The following is a 17,912-nucleotide window of genomic DNA, read 5'->3' as shown; positions in this document are numbered from 1 at the left end:
TCATCTATGGGAGGCAGACACAGAAACTTAGTGGTTCAAGGAGAACTGCCCTGCTAGGAGGGCAGGAGAATTCCTAGCAGATCTGAGTTATTTCTAAAAGCGATCATTTAGAATGTCAAAAATACCTGAGCAGAGGGACCTGGGTAATGAACATGGAAGATCAGGAGCAATTATCCTATTTCCCCAGAGCCTTCCCTACAAAGGGGTGCAGAGAAGTCTGTATGTGGGAAATGAGAGATGTCTTAGAGAATGAGAATTATGAGAGTGTAGCCCCATCTGGTATCTTCAAAATGACGACCAGCCAAGGGAGCAATATTCTATTTTATTTTATTTCCAGAACTTAGAAAGGGGGTCAACTAAGTGATTGAACTCAGGAGGGAAGTGACATATTTATTAACGAAGAAGGCAACAGGAACTCATGAAAGGGCCTGGTTTTATTACCAGGGCACGGTTTACTGGTCTTATTACCACATGCCCCAGCTCAGAGTGACCCCAGCACGTTTCTTTTCTGCGATGAGTGCAGGCTCTGGTCACTCTCTCTTCGCTCACTTGGTAACTTTGGGCTCAGGACAAGCTCTGTGGTTCCAATCTCACAAGGTTAATCAACAGACAATGAAAAGGTGAGAGTGCAAGTGTCACCTGGAAAGGTGCAATTTAAAAATCTCTAATTTTTATAAATGTCCATAAACTCTCGGGCATGTAGGTTAGATAATTACTTAGATGACTCAAAGATAAATTCCTCTTCCACCAGTGATTTTGAAGTCACTCTCCTATAAATCAGTCATGGTCTATATTCAGGCATTTCTAACCACTGATGTCCCATCTAACCCCTAAAGTTGTCCAATGCATGTAATTTTCTATAGGATCAGTAAGTGGCATGGAACCTACTAAATCTAGGAAACCTAGAGTCAGTGCACGACAGGTAAAGCAGACCTTTCACTGAAGCATCTGAATTGTTCATAGTAATTTGTAAACATATATGCCAGTCAATTTGGATACATATATATAAACATATATGCTATCAACCTTAACCCTCTTGGTCTTAGAAGCAGTTCAGTTATTAATACTATGTATCCATACACAAGTCACTATTCTGCAATACAAGAAGCTATGACTATTATCGGCAGGTAGCCCTTCAAGTCTTTGCTGGCCCAGGTTACTTTGCAAAGAATCCTGATGTGGGTGCAGATAAGGGGTGACTATGATACTGACCAAAGAGCTTGTCAGGATGGGCTGGAGGCAGGCAGTATTCACTGACACAAGACCATGCAGTCGCGAGTGCTCTGAGCACTAGGACTGGTTTTAGGGAGGGATACTCGATGTCCACCAACCCCACAGTAACAGGACAAAACAACGTGGTTAACTAGAACGGGTGGGACATAAGTCCACAAACTCACTTCACTGTGACTTTTATCCAAGTTTCTGGGAGTTTAAAAATCCCAGGAAATGACACACCCACAAGTTCCCACATAATCAGTCATCTCCAGTGAGATTTAGGGTACTGGATTTTTTTTTAAGGCAGAAAAAAAAAAACCAAACCATTTACACTCAACAGTTTCCGTCTGGAGCCAAATAGGATCCGTCTAATTGGGTCTTCTGGGTTGATCAAAAGGCTTCTAACACTGCTTTCCAGGCACTGACTCTGGCTCCTTCTTACAAAGAGCAAAGAAGAAGCCCTTCAACAACTGAGAATTTCATGCCAGCTCCGTTTAACTGAGCAGTGGAAGTCAATGGAGGATTCATGAGGGATGGGGTCTGCAGCGTTCAGACCACACTGAAACATCCACAATTTCTTGACTTTTTAAGCAAACCTAATGAAAGCATAATAATAATTAAGGTCCATGTGCCCAAAGTGCTTCATTTGCAAATGGACTAGTTCATGTAAGAATGTTTTCTTAGCAAAGAGTCAATTTCAGAACGTCAAAAATATTTGAGCAGAGGGACCTGAGTGATGGATGTGCAAGAAGACCACAAGCAGCTGTCCTGTTTCCCCAGAGCCTTCCCTACAATGGACACAGAGGATCCAGTACCTGGGCAATGAGAGAGTCCCGGACTTGACCAATGAGGACATGAGCTTACTCAAGGCCGTACTCCTCGAGCTGAGATTCGAACACAGGGGTCAGGCTGCTAAGCCCATACCTGCTAATCATCTTTAAAAGTATGATTTTAAAGGAGTGGGGAATTAAGTCCTAAGCTACCTGTTAATACATAAACAGTTTGGTCCATATAAAAATAGATCCACTTCTGCATATAAATAGGAGATCAATAGCTGATTCTAGTGAGGCCTGTTCAACATACCGTCTTCTAAGTATGCATGTGTAAAGACACTTCTCTGCCAAGCACTGGGTTGAGCTCTGCGGAGTCAGAGCAGCGTGCTGGAGACGGGCAGAGGCAAACTGCTTCTGAGGCAATCGGGCTTAACACACCGGACTCAGACAAAGTTGCTGTGTTCCAGGCTGGGCTCACAAGCCTGTACCTCAAGCTGTTTAATTTCCTTTTGGGATCTGTTAGGATTGGACACATTCAGAGAGAAGAAAATTCTAAAGAGATGCTTCAGGGTTCTTCTCCCATTTGCAATCTTGGATAAAACAGGTAGAAACAGGTCCATGTGAGTCATCAATTAGTCCTTGATGAAAATGCAAAGACAGTGGTCTGGGCAACTTTCTGCAACTACCCTTAACTGCATTACAGAAATCACAGTCTGTATTTCCTGGGACTTCCTTATCAATTTCTTGAGAGGCTTCCAGGTGCTTCTCTGTTTGATCTATACTAACGTACAGGGAATGCTTTACATAAGATGCCTTTGAGCCTATAAAAGACGGAGAGTCCCTAAAATAGGATCACCCTAATGACAGTTGCCACCAAGAATCAAACTGCAGAGACAATAAAGGGACAGCTCTTTTTGTTCATTTAATCCAGCAAGAATAACCAGAAAACATTATTGAGAAATCTTTAAGGGGGAGGTGTCACAAAATTTTTTTGTTTTAATTTTTGGGGGAGTTGATGGTTTTTAAATATGAGCTATCTCCCATTCAGGCTACAAGGCCACTCAGTAGTCCTGTCTTGGGCCAGTTATTCTAGGGATTCAAATCCAACAAGGCTGCCTAAATGAAGATGCAGTAGATCTCAAATCAGGTGTCAGGGCCTAGGTCCCTATTGCTTCTTAACAAGCATGGACAGTGTTTCAGGGTGTTCCCTCCAGTGCTTTGGCAACAAAAATAGTTCATATCTTATCCACACCTCCCCATGACTTCTTTGCCCTAGTATCTTGCTGGTGATTTTAGGATAATCTATCCGGTCTGAGTCACTATCAGGTGGTGACAACCATGATACACTGGGATGAGGTGTGGCTGACCTTTCCAGGTGAGATAAGGGTACTGGGGCCCCAAAGCCCCCTAAACCTCCTGCATTGCTCCAGTCCCACTCTGATGGGTTTAAACGTGGATACTTTTCTGTGCAGTAAAATTGGCACCTCTGGGAGGCAAAAGACTCTGCACTTCTCTTAGGTCATCTCAATGCCCCATCAATAGAAAACACCCCTTCCCCACAGATTCCATGAGCAAGGATCAAGGGAGGAGAGACAAAGCAAGACAGACAAGTTATCACACAATGAGACCATGATGCTCCTCTGAACAGACCAAGAAGGTGTTCATGGAATTAGAGGAAAGAGGACAGCAAGGACTGCGGTGGGGAGAGAGGGGCGAGGAGGGAGGCACTGGTGCAGAGAGCACTGAATGACAACCAATAGCCAGCTTGCGACTGAACCACCAGTGTTACTGCTACAATCGGAGGCAACATTGATGCCAATAAATGGGTTAAATGTAAAACAGCCCAAGAATAAGCCACCAACTGCTTCGCAGCAACCCCATCAACAATGCATAATAATCAGCAGAGTGGGAAGTGAGTCAAAATGAGTTCCTATTTAAATAGCAGCGGGAGCAGGGACTCCTGGAAAATCAGTGGAAACACAGCAGTTGGATTGGTAGGACAGGCTCTCGGAGGAAAGCCGCCAGAGAGGCGGCTCCACCTCCGAGGGGTTGGGCAGCAGCAGCACTTGCTAATAAGGGTTCCTGATTTCAACTGGCTGTTATATGAAAAGGCTACGGGATGATCCCCCTATAAGGAAATTTACACAAAAGCCTCAAGACCGCTGCCTTGCACAGCCTGAGGCCTCTATGGCACAGAAGAAACATGAAGCGGGTGGGAGAGGAAGACAGAAGAGGAGAGAGTCAGCAAGAGAAGAGGAAAAGGAGACGGCCATTGCAGAAGTTCTGCTGTCAACGCAAAATATTGACGACAAGGAAAAAAATTTGTTCCAGGAAATTCCCGAAGGATTAAAATCTAGCTTCAGTGTCACGCCAAGGAAGCAGGTGGGCACTTCCCTCTTTGAACTCAAACAAGACGATAAAAACAGAGACAGAATGGCAGAAGCCTCTCATATCTTCCTCTGCTGCCCCGCCATGCCAAACGTGGGCTTTTGAAAGCTCTATGAAATTATGCAAATACTCCGAGTGAAATCAGGTGAACTAAAGGCTTATCATCGGGGTTCTTTCCAAGAAATCTAGTGCTTAGCTTCATTTTCAAAGAAGTCTATTCACAGTCCTTAGTGATATCAGTATTCAACTATTTGAAACTGATAGAACCAGGAGGCAGTCCTTGGGGCCTGACTCCTAAGAGTGAGAAATTGATTATGCTGGTCCTAAAGACCAGCCAGCCTGTCATTTCAGGTTCCTCAAAGCCAGGCAGGTGGCATTTTATTCTTGGGCCTTTGGGCAGAGACAAGATTAGTTAAGAAGAGCATTTGACAGCGCACAGTACCGGGAAGTCGTTAATTGCTTGTATGGACCAACGTCGCCGGGCAGAGCGAGGAGACATCTGTGCGTGAAAACGTTACACCCAGGAGGAGGGAAGAAAAACACCAAGAAAATTAAAAGGGAAAAAAATATAGAATAAAATGAAAGCTTCCCATACATCTGATGGATTCAAAGGTACCATAATATACTGCAAACTCCGGCTGGGAACGACTGGAAAACCTGAACCTCAGCACAGCAGTACTTGGGCCCCTCAACCCCCTCCCAACCCATCACACTCTACACACAGCTTCAATGTCATTGTCCTTTAGTCCGAAACATGTTTCAAGATATCAGGAGACTAATGTCCACATATCTCTGACAGAGGAACTACAATGGAGACCTGTGGTTCTCCTACAAGAATTAAGATCATAAGAAACAGGTGGAGAACTCTGCTTCCCCTTCAAGAGCACATGTATGCGCGAGAAGATTCTCATTCCTAAACAGGAAGAAGTTCCTCAACAGACTCAACACTGAATTGCTTTTGGAGTGTGGCTGGGGTCCGCTGGGGAGACTGGAGTTTCAATCTTGGGACTCCAGGACCATCCTGGAGGGTACCACGAGGAAGCGAGAGCCTGTGGGAAAGGAAGGCTCTTGCTAACAACTCGAGCATCAGTGTGAAACTGGGAGCACACACACTGTCTCAGGAAATCAGAAATTATTCATTAACTTCAGGACCTCCTCCGTTATTTACATTAAAGCTATTTTAGTGACATCAACTGACGCAAATGTAGGAGGCTGCGAGTGTTTTTTAATGTTTACAGGGCAATCCCTAATGTTTATCTTAGGTTCTGGGCCTTCTGATTTACTCTAAGAATAAACAGTATTTCATCAGCTATTAATAGATGGTCCAGTTACCAAATGAAAGTGAGTATCTCTCTGTGCTTTCTAACTTCTTATGAAATTTACCGTGTTCTTTTTTTTTAAACCTCTCTCACATTTAAAAAAATTTTAAGAGTGAACATTGGAATTCCATATGGAGAACCTTTGGGTGATAAAACAAGATGACCTAAGCAGGGAAGGTTAAAAACACACAAAAACAAGAGAAATGAATACTAGTCCCCAACAGCTTTAAGAGATTTTTTTTTCTTCAATCTCCAAAATACTCTATAATTCCTTCAATGCTATACTTTAATGCAGTTATATTCCTTTCCTTTATTCTTACTCATTTAAAGCCCTCAGGTGTAGAGATCTAAATAAGAATAAAAGTATGTATGAGATAAAATTTGGGCTAAAAATGAAGACAAGCGCAGAAAAATTTAGTAAACTGGGATCGTTCCCAGGATGAAAGTAATAAAAGTGATATGATTTGACATTTGAAACTAGACACCAAGAATCAGAAAATACTCCTTGAGGGATAAAACCATTATCACCCTCTGTGAGGACGATAAGATGGTCTATGCATGATATTGTGGCATATTTCATACCTTTAATTTCTCCCCTATGCCCCATGTAAATGGGATGGACGTGTACAAGCTTCAAAGGAGAATTTATGAATTTATTTCAGATTCATCACAAAATAACTGCCTGACCAGTTATTACTAACTGATTTTAACTTACTAAGTTGAACCCCATGAAACCTTTTCTTAAGGTCAAAAATGCTTAAATATCAGCAGTTTCTTAATAATTACTATATGTCATCCACTAAAATGTGCCTTCCTCCCCCAGGGCTTCTAGAGTTCCTAGAATAGTCTATTTCCTGGCCTGTGTGATTGTTAATTCACTGAAATATATACCAATGATTTGCAAACTTTTCTGTACATGTTATACATCAACACAATAGTTTCATATGAAATTATAATAAAACTACCTCTCCCTATTTGGCCACTGTCTGAAATATAATTCAGAGACCACTTACTATATCATCCTAGAGGACTACAATGGCCCATTTTCTAGGGAGAAGTAGCACACTGGGAATCACCCCAATCTGAAATGTCAGATCCTGTCTGATAAGAGGTAACTAGTTATCTACGAGCCTTTATTCCCTCTTCATGATTATGGCTTTTGTCGTAAAAGAGGCCAGACCATCAAAAACATATATGTTTACAAATGCTTCTGCATTAGGAGAGGCCCTTCTTGGAACTGGAGTTATCTTGCTGAAACACAACCTTTACAAACTATCATGGGTCAAAAGTGCTGGTCCATCTGTGCTGCCCAGCTTGAACCCAAACACGAATAGCGCGTGGTATGATTTGAAAGGGAATTCAGAACTGCCTTTTTGACTAAAAGATCTCCTCAACCTGGCTCTGATGCTAAAGAAAATTCCCACAGTTATCCAACCGTGAGTCTGTTTGGCTATTACATCAAAAATAAAATGCCTTAGTTCCAATCCATTTATCAAAGCATCTCACCAGTTACCTGCTAGCTTGCAGAAAAAGAAAAAAAATTCTTTGAATGTAAAGCACCTGGGAAGACAACAGTGTTCTAAGAAGGGCCATGGACAGTTGTGGGGGTTGGGTTGTGGGGGGACGGTGGAGAACTCCATCAGTGATGCAAAGAAGGGGACTACGGAGTTGGCCAGAAAGGCAACAAAAAATCATTTTCCATATTTGACTGAAGGTTTTGCCCAAGACTAGTCATGTCTCAAAGGCATCACTTCCTGCCACTCATTTGTCACATACAACCCTAAAAGACCTGACCAAGTCAGAGACAGCCAACTATCTCGCAAACCAAGAAGGTGAGACACTACACTGCAATTGAAGTGAAGACACCTCTAACACTTGCTGGAAATTCGGGTTTTATTTTAAATAATTCAATTCAAAAAACACAAATTTTAACTATAGTCAATCTATCATTTCTCAATTAGCAGGAGAGAGCAACAAAGCATTACTAAGGACTGAGTTTGTGAGTAACTCAGTGGTAACCAACTAATACATCTTGTCAGTTAAAAGCCAGTTTAAGCCAGACTCAACCTGACGACACAAAAAGTCCTCAGAATCATTCCCACGCTCTGCCGACATTCTCTACACTCTCATCACCAAAGGTTTCTGACAGCTTAATAGCTACTTTAGGGACAGTGAGTTCCTTAAGAAGTCAGAAACAGAAAGAGACAGTTTCAGGTGATTTTTGTATAAAGTAGTCCATTCAAATGGGTACTTCAGTGCAGACTTACTAAAAGTATAAAATCTCTTAGAGGTCAACTTTAAAACTTCCCACAACTATGAAGTTCCAAATATATTAGGATACCAAGCCTACTGAAGCATCCAGAAATTTGCTAACAAACATCAGAATACCCAGAAAGACCTGAAGCTATGTGACTCTGAGAGGATGGGAATCGACTTCATGAACGGGGATCACAAAGACAAGGTTAAAGGGAGGGAAGAGTATGGATTATAACAACCAGTCACCCACTCTCCCATACCCATACAATTTACAGTAGCTAAAACCAACTGAAAGGAAGAAACCAATGGTCTTTCTCTAACACACTAAGTATGAAAGGGAAAGACCACAGGGGGAATCACTAATTTATTAATAGGTGCTGCGCATGGTAGGTAGGGAGGCCAAGAACAAGAGTCTAGGGAAGGGATAAGTATCAAAGGCCATGGCTCAGCTGCTTACCCGCTCCTTGTAGTAGAAGGAGCTGATGGAGACCTGCTCCTTCTCACTGCGCGTGGGGCTCCCACTGTACAAACGGAGGTTCCCAGGGGCCTCTGTGCGGATCTTCATGGGCGCAATCAAGCCAGTGTGATAGGCAGACAAGGCCGAGAGAGATCTGTGGTTGAAAAGGCAAGGTTATCCATACTGGCTTCTTCAATCTTTTCATGGTTCTAAGTGATGCCATTCTTAGCACTTGATGTAATCAGGAGGGAAAGATGGATATAACAGGGATGATGGAAACTCCAAAAAGGAGCCAAAAAGCAATTTTAGAACTGAAAAATGCTTTATCTGCAGAAGCAGAGACTGTTTCTATGACTATACACACAGAAAATTCAAAGAAATTTGTAAACTACTTAAACTAGTAAGTGTATTTAAATACAAGGTCAATCTACAATAATCTATAGTATTTCTTTATATCAAAAACAAACATTTGGAAAATAAACATTTTTAAAATTGCATTTTCAATAGCGTTAAACACATTAAATGCCTAGGGATACACTTAAAGATGTGCACTGAAAACACAAATATTGCTGAGAGAAATTAAAGAAGACTGAAAACAACAGAGAAATATATTGTGTTAATAGACAGGAAGATTTCATGTTGTTAAAGTGTTGATTTTCTCCAAATTGATCTACAGAATTAATGCAATTTCAAGCAAAACATGAGCAGATTTTTTTTTGTAGAAACCAGTAAGCTGATTTCTATTTTTACAGAAATTATACAATCCTATACAAGAATAATAAAGTTAAGGGACCTAACTACCAGATTTGAAGACTTACTAAACAAACCTACATTAACAGTGTAACGTTGGCATAAGAAGAAACCAACAAATCAAAGAGAAAATACAGTCCAGAAATAGATTCAAAACATATGGTCAATTGATTTTCAACAAAGGTACCAATGCAAATTCGACAACAGCAAAATGCCTTCCATAAGTAGTGCTACATATATATCTAAAACAACTATCTCTACTGAAAACAAAAAAAAACCTTTCACCCCCCCACCTCACATCATACACAAAAATTAATTCAAGATTAATTATAGACCTTAAATAAGGAATTTAAATCTATAAATTTTTAAGAGGGAACACACAATATCTCTACGACCTTGGGGTAGGCAGACTTTTTTTTTTAGACAAGACACAGAAGCACCAACCCTATCACTTAAAAAGTGATAAACTGAATTGCAGTAAAATTAAATGCTGCTAATAAATGAAAATTATTAAAGAGGGAGAAATACAAGTCACAGATTAGGCCAGCAAAGGATCTGCAACCAGAATGGATAAAGAACTACCACAAACAGATAATAAGAAACATAATCTAAAAAAACTAGACAAAATACTGGAACAGGCCCATCACAAAAGAAGATAACCAAGTGGTCAATTAGCACATGAAAGCTGTTCACCATCATTATGCTGGCTTCCCGGGTGGTTCGGTGGTAAAGAATCCGCCTGCCAATCCAGGAGATATGGGTTTGATTCCTGGATTGGGAAGATCCCCTGAAGAAGGAAATGGCAACCCACTCTAGTATTCTTGCCCAGAAAATCCCATGGACAGAGGAGCCTGGTGGGCTACAGTCCATAGGATCATAAAGCATCAGACACAACTTGGCAACTAAACAACAAACCATTATGTTATTGAAACGCAAGTCCATGTGCCCGATGCACAGCGAGGTCAAGCAATATCAAAACGTCGGAGTTTGGAACAGAGAAAGGTTTGCTGAGGGTCCTTCAAGGAGATGGATGGCTCGTCCCTTAAAAGCCCCAAACTTCCCGAGAGTTCTCAGCAAAGCTCTTTTATAGGAAAAGTGAGGGAGGGGAGGGGTCAGTTGCTGCAAACTTCTTGGCGTCAGATCCTGTGTTCTTGAGGTCAGGTAACGACATTCCTGTAACTATCTACTAGACAAACGTTATTCTCTGTTCTGACAAGAAAGAGCACAGTCTCTCCGCAAAACTTTCACCCTCTGGGGCCCAGGTCCTGGCTAAGAGGAGGTATGTTCAGTTGGTGGCTCCCTCAGGGCCAGGTCCCCAGCTGTCATTGCTGAGGGAGTCAGGAGCCCAGGACCCAACAGGCCCTCAGGCTGCCCAAACGGTGGGGGTCAGGTTCCGCGGACTGTGGCTGACATTAGATCACAGAGGCAGGAACAGCGGAGAGGTTCACTGCTACCTCAAGGCCTGGGCCGGAGGCCAGTGGGTGAGCTGAAGGGCTCCGGGGAGAAGACTGGGATCCGCCTCTTACCTCTCCCAGCCTGACGGCCACCACACCACTGACTGTTGGCTGAATGAACCAACTGACAGTCACTCATTGACAGTTGGTCACTTGGGGGAGGGCCCACTGCAGCACCAACCAATGGCTGAGCAGGACCACCACCAGTCACTCACTGACGGTCGCTTGAGGGAGGGGCCCAATAAGGCATCAACCAATGGCTAAGCAGGACCACTAATGGGCCCACAGGAACCTTTGCAAGGTAACCAAGGAGGGGGGTTACAGCTTACACCAAAGAAGCATATTAAGAGCTGCCAGTCTATTACAATTAGTCATTACCATGGAAGCACAAGTTAAAGGCACAATGAGCTACGACTACACACCACCACAATGGCTAAAGTTGAAAAGGCTAAAACCACCAAGTTTAGCAATAGCCAGAATTCTGAAACATTGCTCAAAGAGTATAAAATGGCACAACCACGAGGGACAGACTTTTTGGCAACTCTCATAAAATTAAACAGGCACGCATCCTATGACCTAGAGATCTACTTTCTTGGATAGAGAAATTATTACACATGTACATTAAAAGACTTGTATGTGTAGGTCTACACACAATAAAAATAAAAACTGGTAATAATCCAAATGTCCATCATCAGGAGTATTAACAAACAAATTATATTACTTTCATACAACGGAACTACTGATACACACAATAATGTGGAAATCAATTTCAAAAACATTAAGTTGAGCAAAAGAAACCAGACATAAAATATTATATGCTGCATGATTCTATACAGCTGAAGTTCAAGCACAGGCAAAACTAAACTTCAGTGATGAAAGCAGAAGAGTAGTTTCCTCTAGGTAAAGGGACTAGAGAACTTCTAGGGAGAGGTGAGGGCAATGCTTTATACTGATCTGGATGCTGGTCATCAACGCACAGACTTCACATTTGTGTACCCAAAATTATACCTCAGCAAAAAACTGTTAGTAGGAAAAATGTTCTAATTGGAACATCTTCCCGCTGACCCAAGTTCAGATACGGATATTTGCGGTCTCCCTTTAAGAGTAGGTGATTGTTTTCTAGTGCAGCCTTTCGAATAACGAACCTGGTGTCATGAAGGGGCTTCTCTGGCATTTAACTCCCAGTTCTTGTGGGGCCAATTTCTCATCTGCCTGGGTTATTGCAGAGACGGGCAAACTCCCAGGACAGCAGTAGCATCTGCTCATAAACTTTCTTTCTTGTGAGCTTAGCCATTCATTATTAAGTCTGCTAATTATACCATATAACCAGGCGTTTGTAGCAAGAGTGTTTCCAAGTTATTCTGGTCATCACACTGCAGAACCAAAAGTCTATGGCATAATATTTAAGTTAAAAAACCTAGTATGGGGGATGTTGTAAACGCATGGGGTCAGGGATATGTGTTTTCTACATTCAACTTTGCTATGAACCTAAAACTGCTCTAAAAGATAAAGTGTATTAATTAAGAAAAAAATTTACAATATGATACAGTCATTCAGCTCTGAGGTATATGCCTAAGAAAAATGAAAAAATAAATATCCACGCAAAAATCTGTACAGAATGTTCATAGCAGCATTATTTGTAATGGCCAAACAGTGGAAAGAATGCCAATGTCTGTGACTGGTCTGAGTGAATAAAAAAAATATGGTATATATACATGTGATGGATATTATTTGGCAATAAAAAGAAATAACTGATACAGGCTACAACATGTATGATCCTTAAAAATATACTAAGAGAAAAGAGTCAGCAACAAAGGAACACATATATAATTCCATTTATATGAACTGTCCAGAATTGGGCAAATTTATAGACAGAAAATAGATAAGCATTTGCCCAGGGCTAGAGGAATGGGGGACTTGGGAACTAGGGTGACCCCTAAGGAATTCAAAGTTTCTTTCTGGTATAATAAAGGTTATAGATAGATTTTAGGGATGGTTGGCTGCACATCCACATACACTACCACACATATGTAGTAATGTTAGGAATGACCTATTAGTGTTGAAAGAAAAATGTGAAAGTGTTAGTTGCTCAAGTCGTGTCCAATTCTTTGCGACCCAATGGACTATATCCACCAGGCTCCTCTGTCCACAGAATTTTCCAGGCAAGAATACTGGAGTGAGTAACCATTCATTCCCTTCTCCAGGGGAGCTTCCCGACCCAGGGATTGAACCGGGTCTCCTGCAATGCAGAGGCAAATTCTTCACCATCTAAGCCACCAGACCGTACACTTTACCCTATTAGTATTATGGAACTATAAATAATCTCTTTTGCTACTTTTCTAGTTTTATTTAACATTCAGATGATACTTTAGCAATAGGGGGACAGCACATTAAAACAGCATTTGCCTTGTTTTGACAAGCAAACTTTTATCAGCTTTTATCAAGCATTTCCTCCCAGTAGTAACTTAACAGTAGAAATCTCATCTCAGGTGCAGTTTCAGTTCAGTTCAGTCGCTTAGTCGTGTCCGACTCTTTGCGACCCCATGAACCACAGCACACCAGGCCTCCCTGTCCATCACCAACTCCCGGAGTCCTTCCAAACCCATGCCCATTGAGTCGGTGATGCCATCCAACCATCTCATCCTCTGTCGTCCCCTTCTCCTCCTGCCCTCAATCTTTCCCAGCATCAGGGTCTTTTCAAATGAGTCAGCTCTTCTAATCAGGTGGCCAAAGTACTGGAGTTTCAGCTTCAACATCAGTCCTTCCAATGAATACCCAGGACTGATCTCCTTTAGGATGGACTGGTTGGATCTCCTTGCAGTCCATGGGACTCTCAAGAGTCTTCTCCAACACCACAGTTCAAAAGCATCAATTCTGCGGCGCTCAGCTTTCTTTATAGTCCAGCTCCCATATCCATACACGACCACTGCAAAAACCATAGCCTTGACTAGACTAACCTTTGTTGGCAAAGTAATGTCTCTGCTTTTTAATACTCTATCTAGGTTGATCATAACTTTCCTTCCAAGGAGTAAGCGTCTTTTAGTTTCATGACTGCAATCACCATCTGCAGTGATTTTGGAGCCCAGAAAAATAAAGTCAGCCACTGTTTCCACGGCTTCCCCATCTATCTGCCATAAAGTGATGGGACCGGATGCCATGATCTTAGTTTTCTGAATGTTGAGCTTTAAGCCAACTTTTTCACTCTCCTCTTTCACTTTCATCAAGAGTCTCTTTAGTTCTTCTTCACTTTCTGCCATGAGGGTGGTGTCGTCTGCATATCTGAGGTTATTGATGTTTCTCCCGGTAATCTTGATTCCAGCTTGTGCTTCCTCCAGCCCAGCGTTTCTCATGATGTACTCTGCATAGAAGTTAAATAAGCAGGGTGACAATATACAACCTTGATGTACTCCTTTTCCTATTTGGAAGCAGTCTGTTTTTCCATGTCCAGTTCTAACTGTTGCTTCCTGACCTGCATACAGATTTCTCAAGAGGCAGGTCAGGTGGTCTGGCATTCCCATCTCTTTCAGAATTTTCCAGTTTATTGTGATCCACACAGTCAAAGGCTTTGGCATAGTCAATAAAGCAGAAATAGATGTTTTTCTGGAACTCTCTTGCTTTTTCGATGATCCAGCGGATGCTGGCAACTTGATCTCTGGTTCCTCTGCCTTTTCTAAAACCAGCTTGAATATCTGGAAGTTCACAGTTCACATATTGCTGAAGCCTGGCTTGGAGAATTTTAAGCATTACTTTACTAGTGTGTGAGATGAGTGCAACTGTGCGGTAGTTTGAACATTCTTTGGCATTGACTTTCTTTGGGATTGGAATGAAAACTGACCTCTTCCAGTCCTGTGGACACTGTTGAGTTTTCCGTATTTGCTGGCATATCGAGTGCAGCACTTTCACAGCGTCATCTTTCAGGATTTGAAATAGCTCAACTGGAATTCCATCACCTCCACTAGCTTTATTCGTAGTGATGCTTCCTAAGGCCCATTTGACTTCACATTCCAGGATATCTGGCTCTAGGTGAGTGATCACACCATTGTGATTATCTGAGTTGTGAAGATCTTTTTTGTACAATTCTTCTGTGTATTCTTGCCACCTCTTCTTAATATCTTCTGCTTCTGTTAGGTCCCTACCATTTCCATCCTTTATTGAGCCCATCTTTGCATGAAATGTTCCCTTGGTATCTCTAATTTTCTTGAAGAGATCTCCAGTCTTTCCCATTCTATTGTTTTCCTCTATTTCTTTGCATTGATCACTGAGGATCAGATTGCTGACAGAATGTGGTCCACTGGAGAAGGGAATGGCAAACCACTTCAGTATTCTTGCCTTGAGAACCTCATGAACAGTAATGAAAGGCAAAAAGATAGGACACTGAAAGATGAACTCCCCAGGTTGGTAGGTACCCAGTATGCTACTGGAGGTCAGTGGAGAAATAACTCCAGAAAGAATGAAGGGATGGAGCCAAAGCAAAAACAACACCCAGTTGTGAATGGGACTGGTGATAGAAGCAAGATTCGATGCTGTAAAGAGTAATATTGCATAGGAACCTGGAATGTTAGGTCCATGAATCAGGGCAAATTGGAAGTGGTCAAACAGGAGATGATAAGAGTGAACATCGACATTCTAGGAATCAGTGAACTAAGATGGACTGGAATGGGTGAATTTAACTCAGATGACCATTACATCTACTACTGTGGGCAGGAATCCCGTAGAAGAAATGGGAGTGGCCATCATAGTCAACAAGAGTCCAAAATGCAGTACTTGGATGAAATCTCAAAAATGACAGAATGATCTCTGTTCGTTTCCAAGGCAAACCATTCAATATCACGATAATTCAAGTCTATCCTCTGAACAGTAACACCAAAGAAGCTGAAGTTGAACAGTTCTATGAAGACCTACAAGACGTTCTATAACCCAAAAAAGATGTCCTTTTCATCATAGGGGACTGGAATGCAAAAGTAGGAAGTCAAGAAACACCTGGAGTAACAGGCAAATTTGGCCTTGGAGTACAGAACGAAGCAGGGCAAAGGCTAATAGAGTTCTGCCAAGAGAACGCACTGGTCATAGCAAACACCCTCTTCCAACAACACAAGAGAAGTCTCTACACATGGACGTCACCAGATGGTCAACACCGAAATCCGATTGATTATATTCTTTGCAGCCAAAGATGGAGAAGCTGTATACAGTCAGCAAAAACAAGACCAGGAGCAGACTGTGGCTCAGATCATGTACACCTTATTGCCAAATTCAGACTGAAATTGAAGAAAATGGAGAAAAGCACTATACCATTCAGTTATGATCTAAATCAAATCCATTTTGACTATGCAGTAGAAGTGAGAAATGGATTTAAGGGACTAGATCTGATAGAGTGCCTGATGAACTATGGATGGAGGTTCGTGACATTGTACAGGAGACAGGAATCAAGACCATCCCCAAGGAAAAGAAAAGCAAAATGGCTGTCTGAGGAGGCCTTACAAATAGCTGTGAAAAAAGGGGAAGTGAAAAGCAAAAGAGAAAAGGAAAGATATATCCATTTGAATGCAGAGGTGCAATTTAATTAACCTTAATCTTCTGGGAATAAATTTTATAATGAGCACTTGCTGATAACTAACACAAACTGTCCAAAAGCCAGTTCCCACGTGTCTGCTCACTTCTAGCCCATGAATGTAGCTTATGCCTGCATCTCCCACTCACCGTGGAGTAGGCTCGGTAGGAGAAACTGCTCGGTGCATCGTCATGGGCCTTGTGAAATACACCAGGTACCCTGTCAAAGGAGACATCACACATGCACATCAAGGTCAGGGAGCTGATCATGGGAAATCCTACGACAGTACTGGTTAATCTTTTGTCTACATCAACATACTTGAAGGATAAGACAGTATTTTAAGTTGCACGGGCTGATGACTGCAGCCATACTTAAGACAAAGATCACAATCTCCAGGATCAGGACTTTCCTAGTGGTCCAGTGGTTAGAATCTGCCTTCCAATGCAGGGGATGTGGGTGGTTGGGGAACTGAGATCCCACATGCCTTGGGGCAGCTAAGCCCAGGCACCACAACCAGAGAGCCAGTGTGCTGCAACGAAAACCCAGTGCAGCGCCCCCCTAAAAAAGAATCTCTAGGATCCAGGAGAGACAAGGAGGTATGTGGTTTGGAAAAGTCTTCACAGGTGCTTTATGTTTCCTATATACATTCTCAATATTCTGAGTCAAGACTCAAATTCACACTCATCAGAATGAAAAAAGTTAAGACCATAATTCTTCTAAACATTCTTAGAATATGTCTGCAAATGCCAATCCACCTCAGATAACACCATGACAGCAATCTTTTGAGTTCTCAGGAAATTAACAAAAATTTCCTGATGGAAATTTTTATTTATATAGACATTCTTTCTCTCAAAATCTATAATCAGAGAAGCAAAAAAGACCTACCTGCCCCACAGAACCTGGCCCCTGACGTCCTAGGAAAGGGAATATTGGCATCCTGGTAGGATCCGTAAGCGGTGGTCACCCGGGCGAACGTTGGTAAGGGTGGCGTGACAGAGTTCGGGAGCGCAAAGGGGTTGCTGGAAGCACTGTCTTCTTGGTTCTGAAATTTTAAAGTCAAAGAGACTAAAACCCATCATCGGTCTTCAAGATGAATTACAAAATAGGATGTATTATTACAAGATCAGGGAGCCCAGGACTTTAGGAAGGAGAAAGGAAACAAAAGCCCCAGACAGACGTAGGTAACAAGGATCCCACCACAAAAGACTCGAGACAGGAGACGAGCTGGCGCAGGCAGGGCTCCAAACAGCTCTGGTTGCGTTTCACTTTTTGCAGGGAAGTGTCTTTCAGGATCTAGAAAAGGCACAAAACACAGTCAAGAAGAGCAACATTCTTCCTCCTGACTTGCTTTTATTGTGAGAAGCACTGGAAGCAGCAGTGATGCTCGGTGACCAGAGTGTGGCTGTGTCTGAGGCCGCCAACACAACACGCTGCTTTCCACCTGTCCAAAGAGGCTGAGAGAGAAGACTCCTTTGTGAGTGCTCTTCCAGAAGCCCTTTCCTTTGCCAGGGCACGCACACATGCTGATTTTGAGATGGCACATTTCTTGTAATAGAATGACCATTCTTCCCTAATAGTGAATTCTACTCCTTGGCTCTCTCCTGACCCCACCCTCCTCCATGAGAAATCTCAGTACCACTCAGAAGTAACATCCTCCAGTCTGAACCGAAAACTGTTCAAAGTGACACATACATGACAGAGGGAACAGATTCCATCTTTTTTTTTTTTTTTTTTTTGGCTGCGCTTGTGGCT

The 17,912-nt window shown here is 42.2% G+C and overlaps 1 protein-coding gene across 31 annotated transcripts in view; it reads right to left on the bottom strand.

Moving 5' to 3' along the window:
• WDR59 (WD repeat domain 59) overlaps window positions 1-17,912 on the bottom strand; it is a 126,283-nt gene that overhangs the window by 61,267 nt on the left and 47,104 nt on the right. For 17 of the 31 annotated variants that reach the window (XR_014059179.1, XR_014059180.1, XR_014059177.1 and 14 more), the window contains exons 15-19: window positions 17,358-17,453; window positions 17,046-17,202; window positions 16,310-16,379; window positions 8,409-8,562; window positions 4,819-4,875 (exon numbers count right to left, since the gene is read on the bottom strand). Coding sequence is in view for 27 of the 31 variants with exons in the window: in XM_081508676.1 (XP_081364802.1) it covers window positions 4,819-4,875; window positions 8,409-8,562; window positions 16,310-16,379; window positions 17,046-17,202; window positions 17,358-17,453 (534 nt within the window). In the remaining 4 variants the exon portion in view is untranslated. The remainder of the gene's footprint in view (window positions 1-4,818; window positions 4,876-8,408; window positions 8,563-16,309; window positions 16,380-17,045; window positions 17,203-17,357; window positions 17,454-17,912) is intronic. The other 14 variants (XR_014059178.1, XM_081508684.1, XM_081508669.1 and 11 more) reach the window with 1 other exon arrangement.

The sequence above is a fragment of the Giraffa tippelskirchi genome, chromosome 7 (genome assembly GCF_054371585.1).
Source record: "Giraffa tippelskirchi isolate mGirTip1 chromosome 7, T2T-mGirTip1v1.2.pri, whole genome shotgun sequence".
Lineage (NCBI taxonomy): Eukaryota > Metazoa > Chordata > Mammalia > Artiodactyla > Giraffidae > Giraffa > Giraffa tippelskirchi.
The sequence above is the reverse complement of the archived record's forward strand: the minus strand, read 5'-3'. Positions and strand labels throughout refer to the sequence as shown.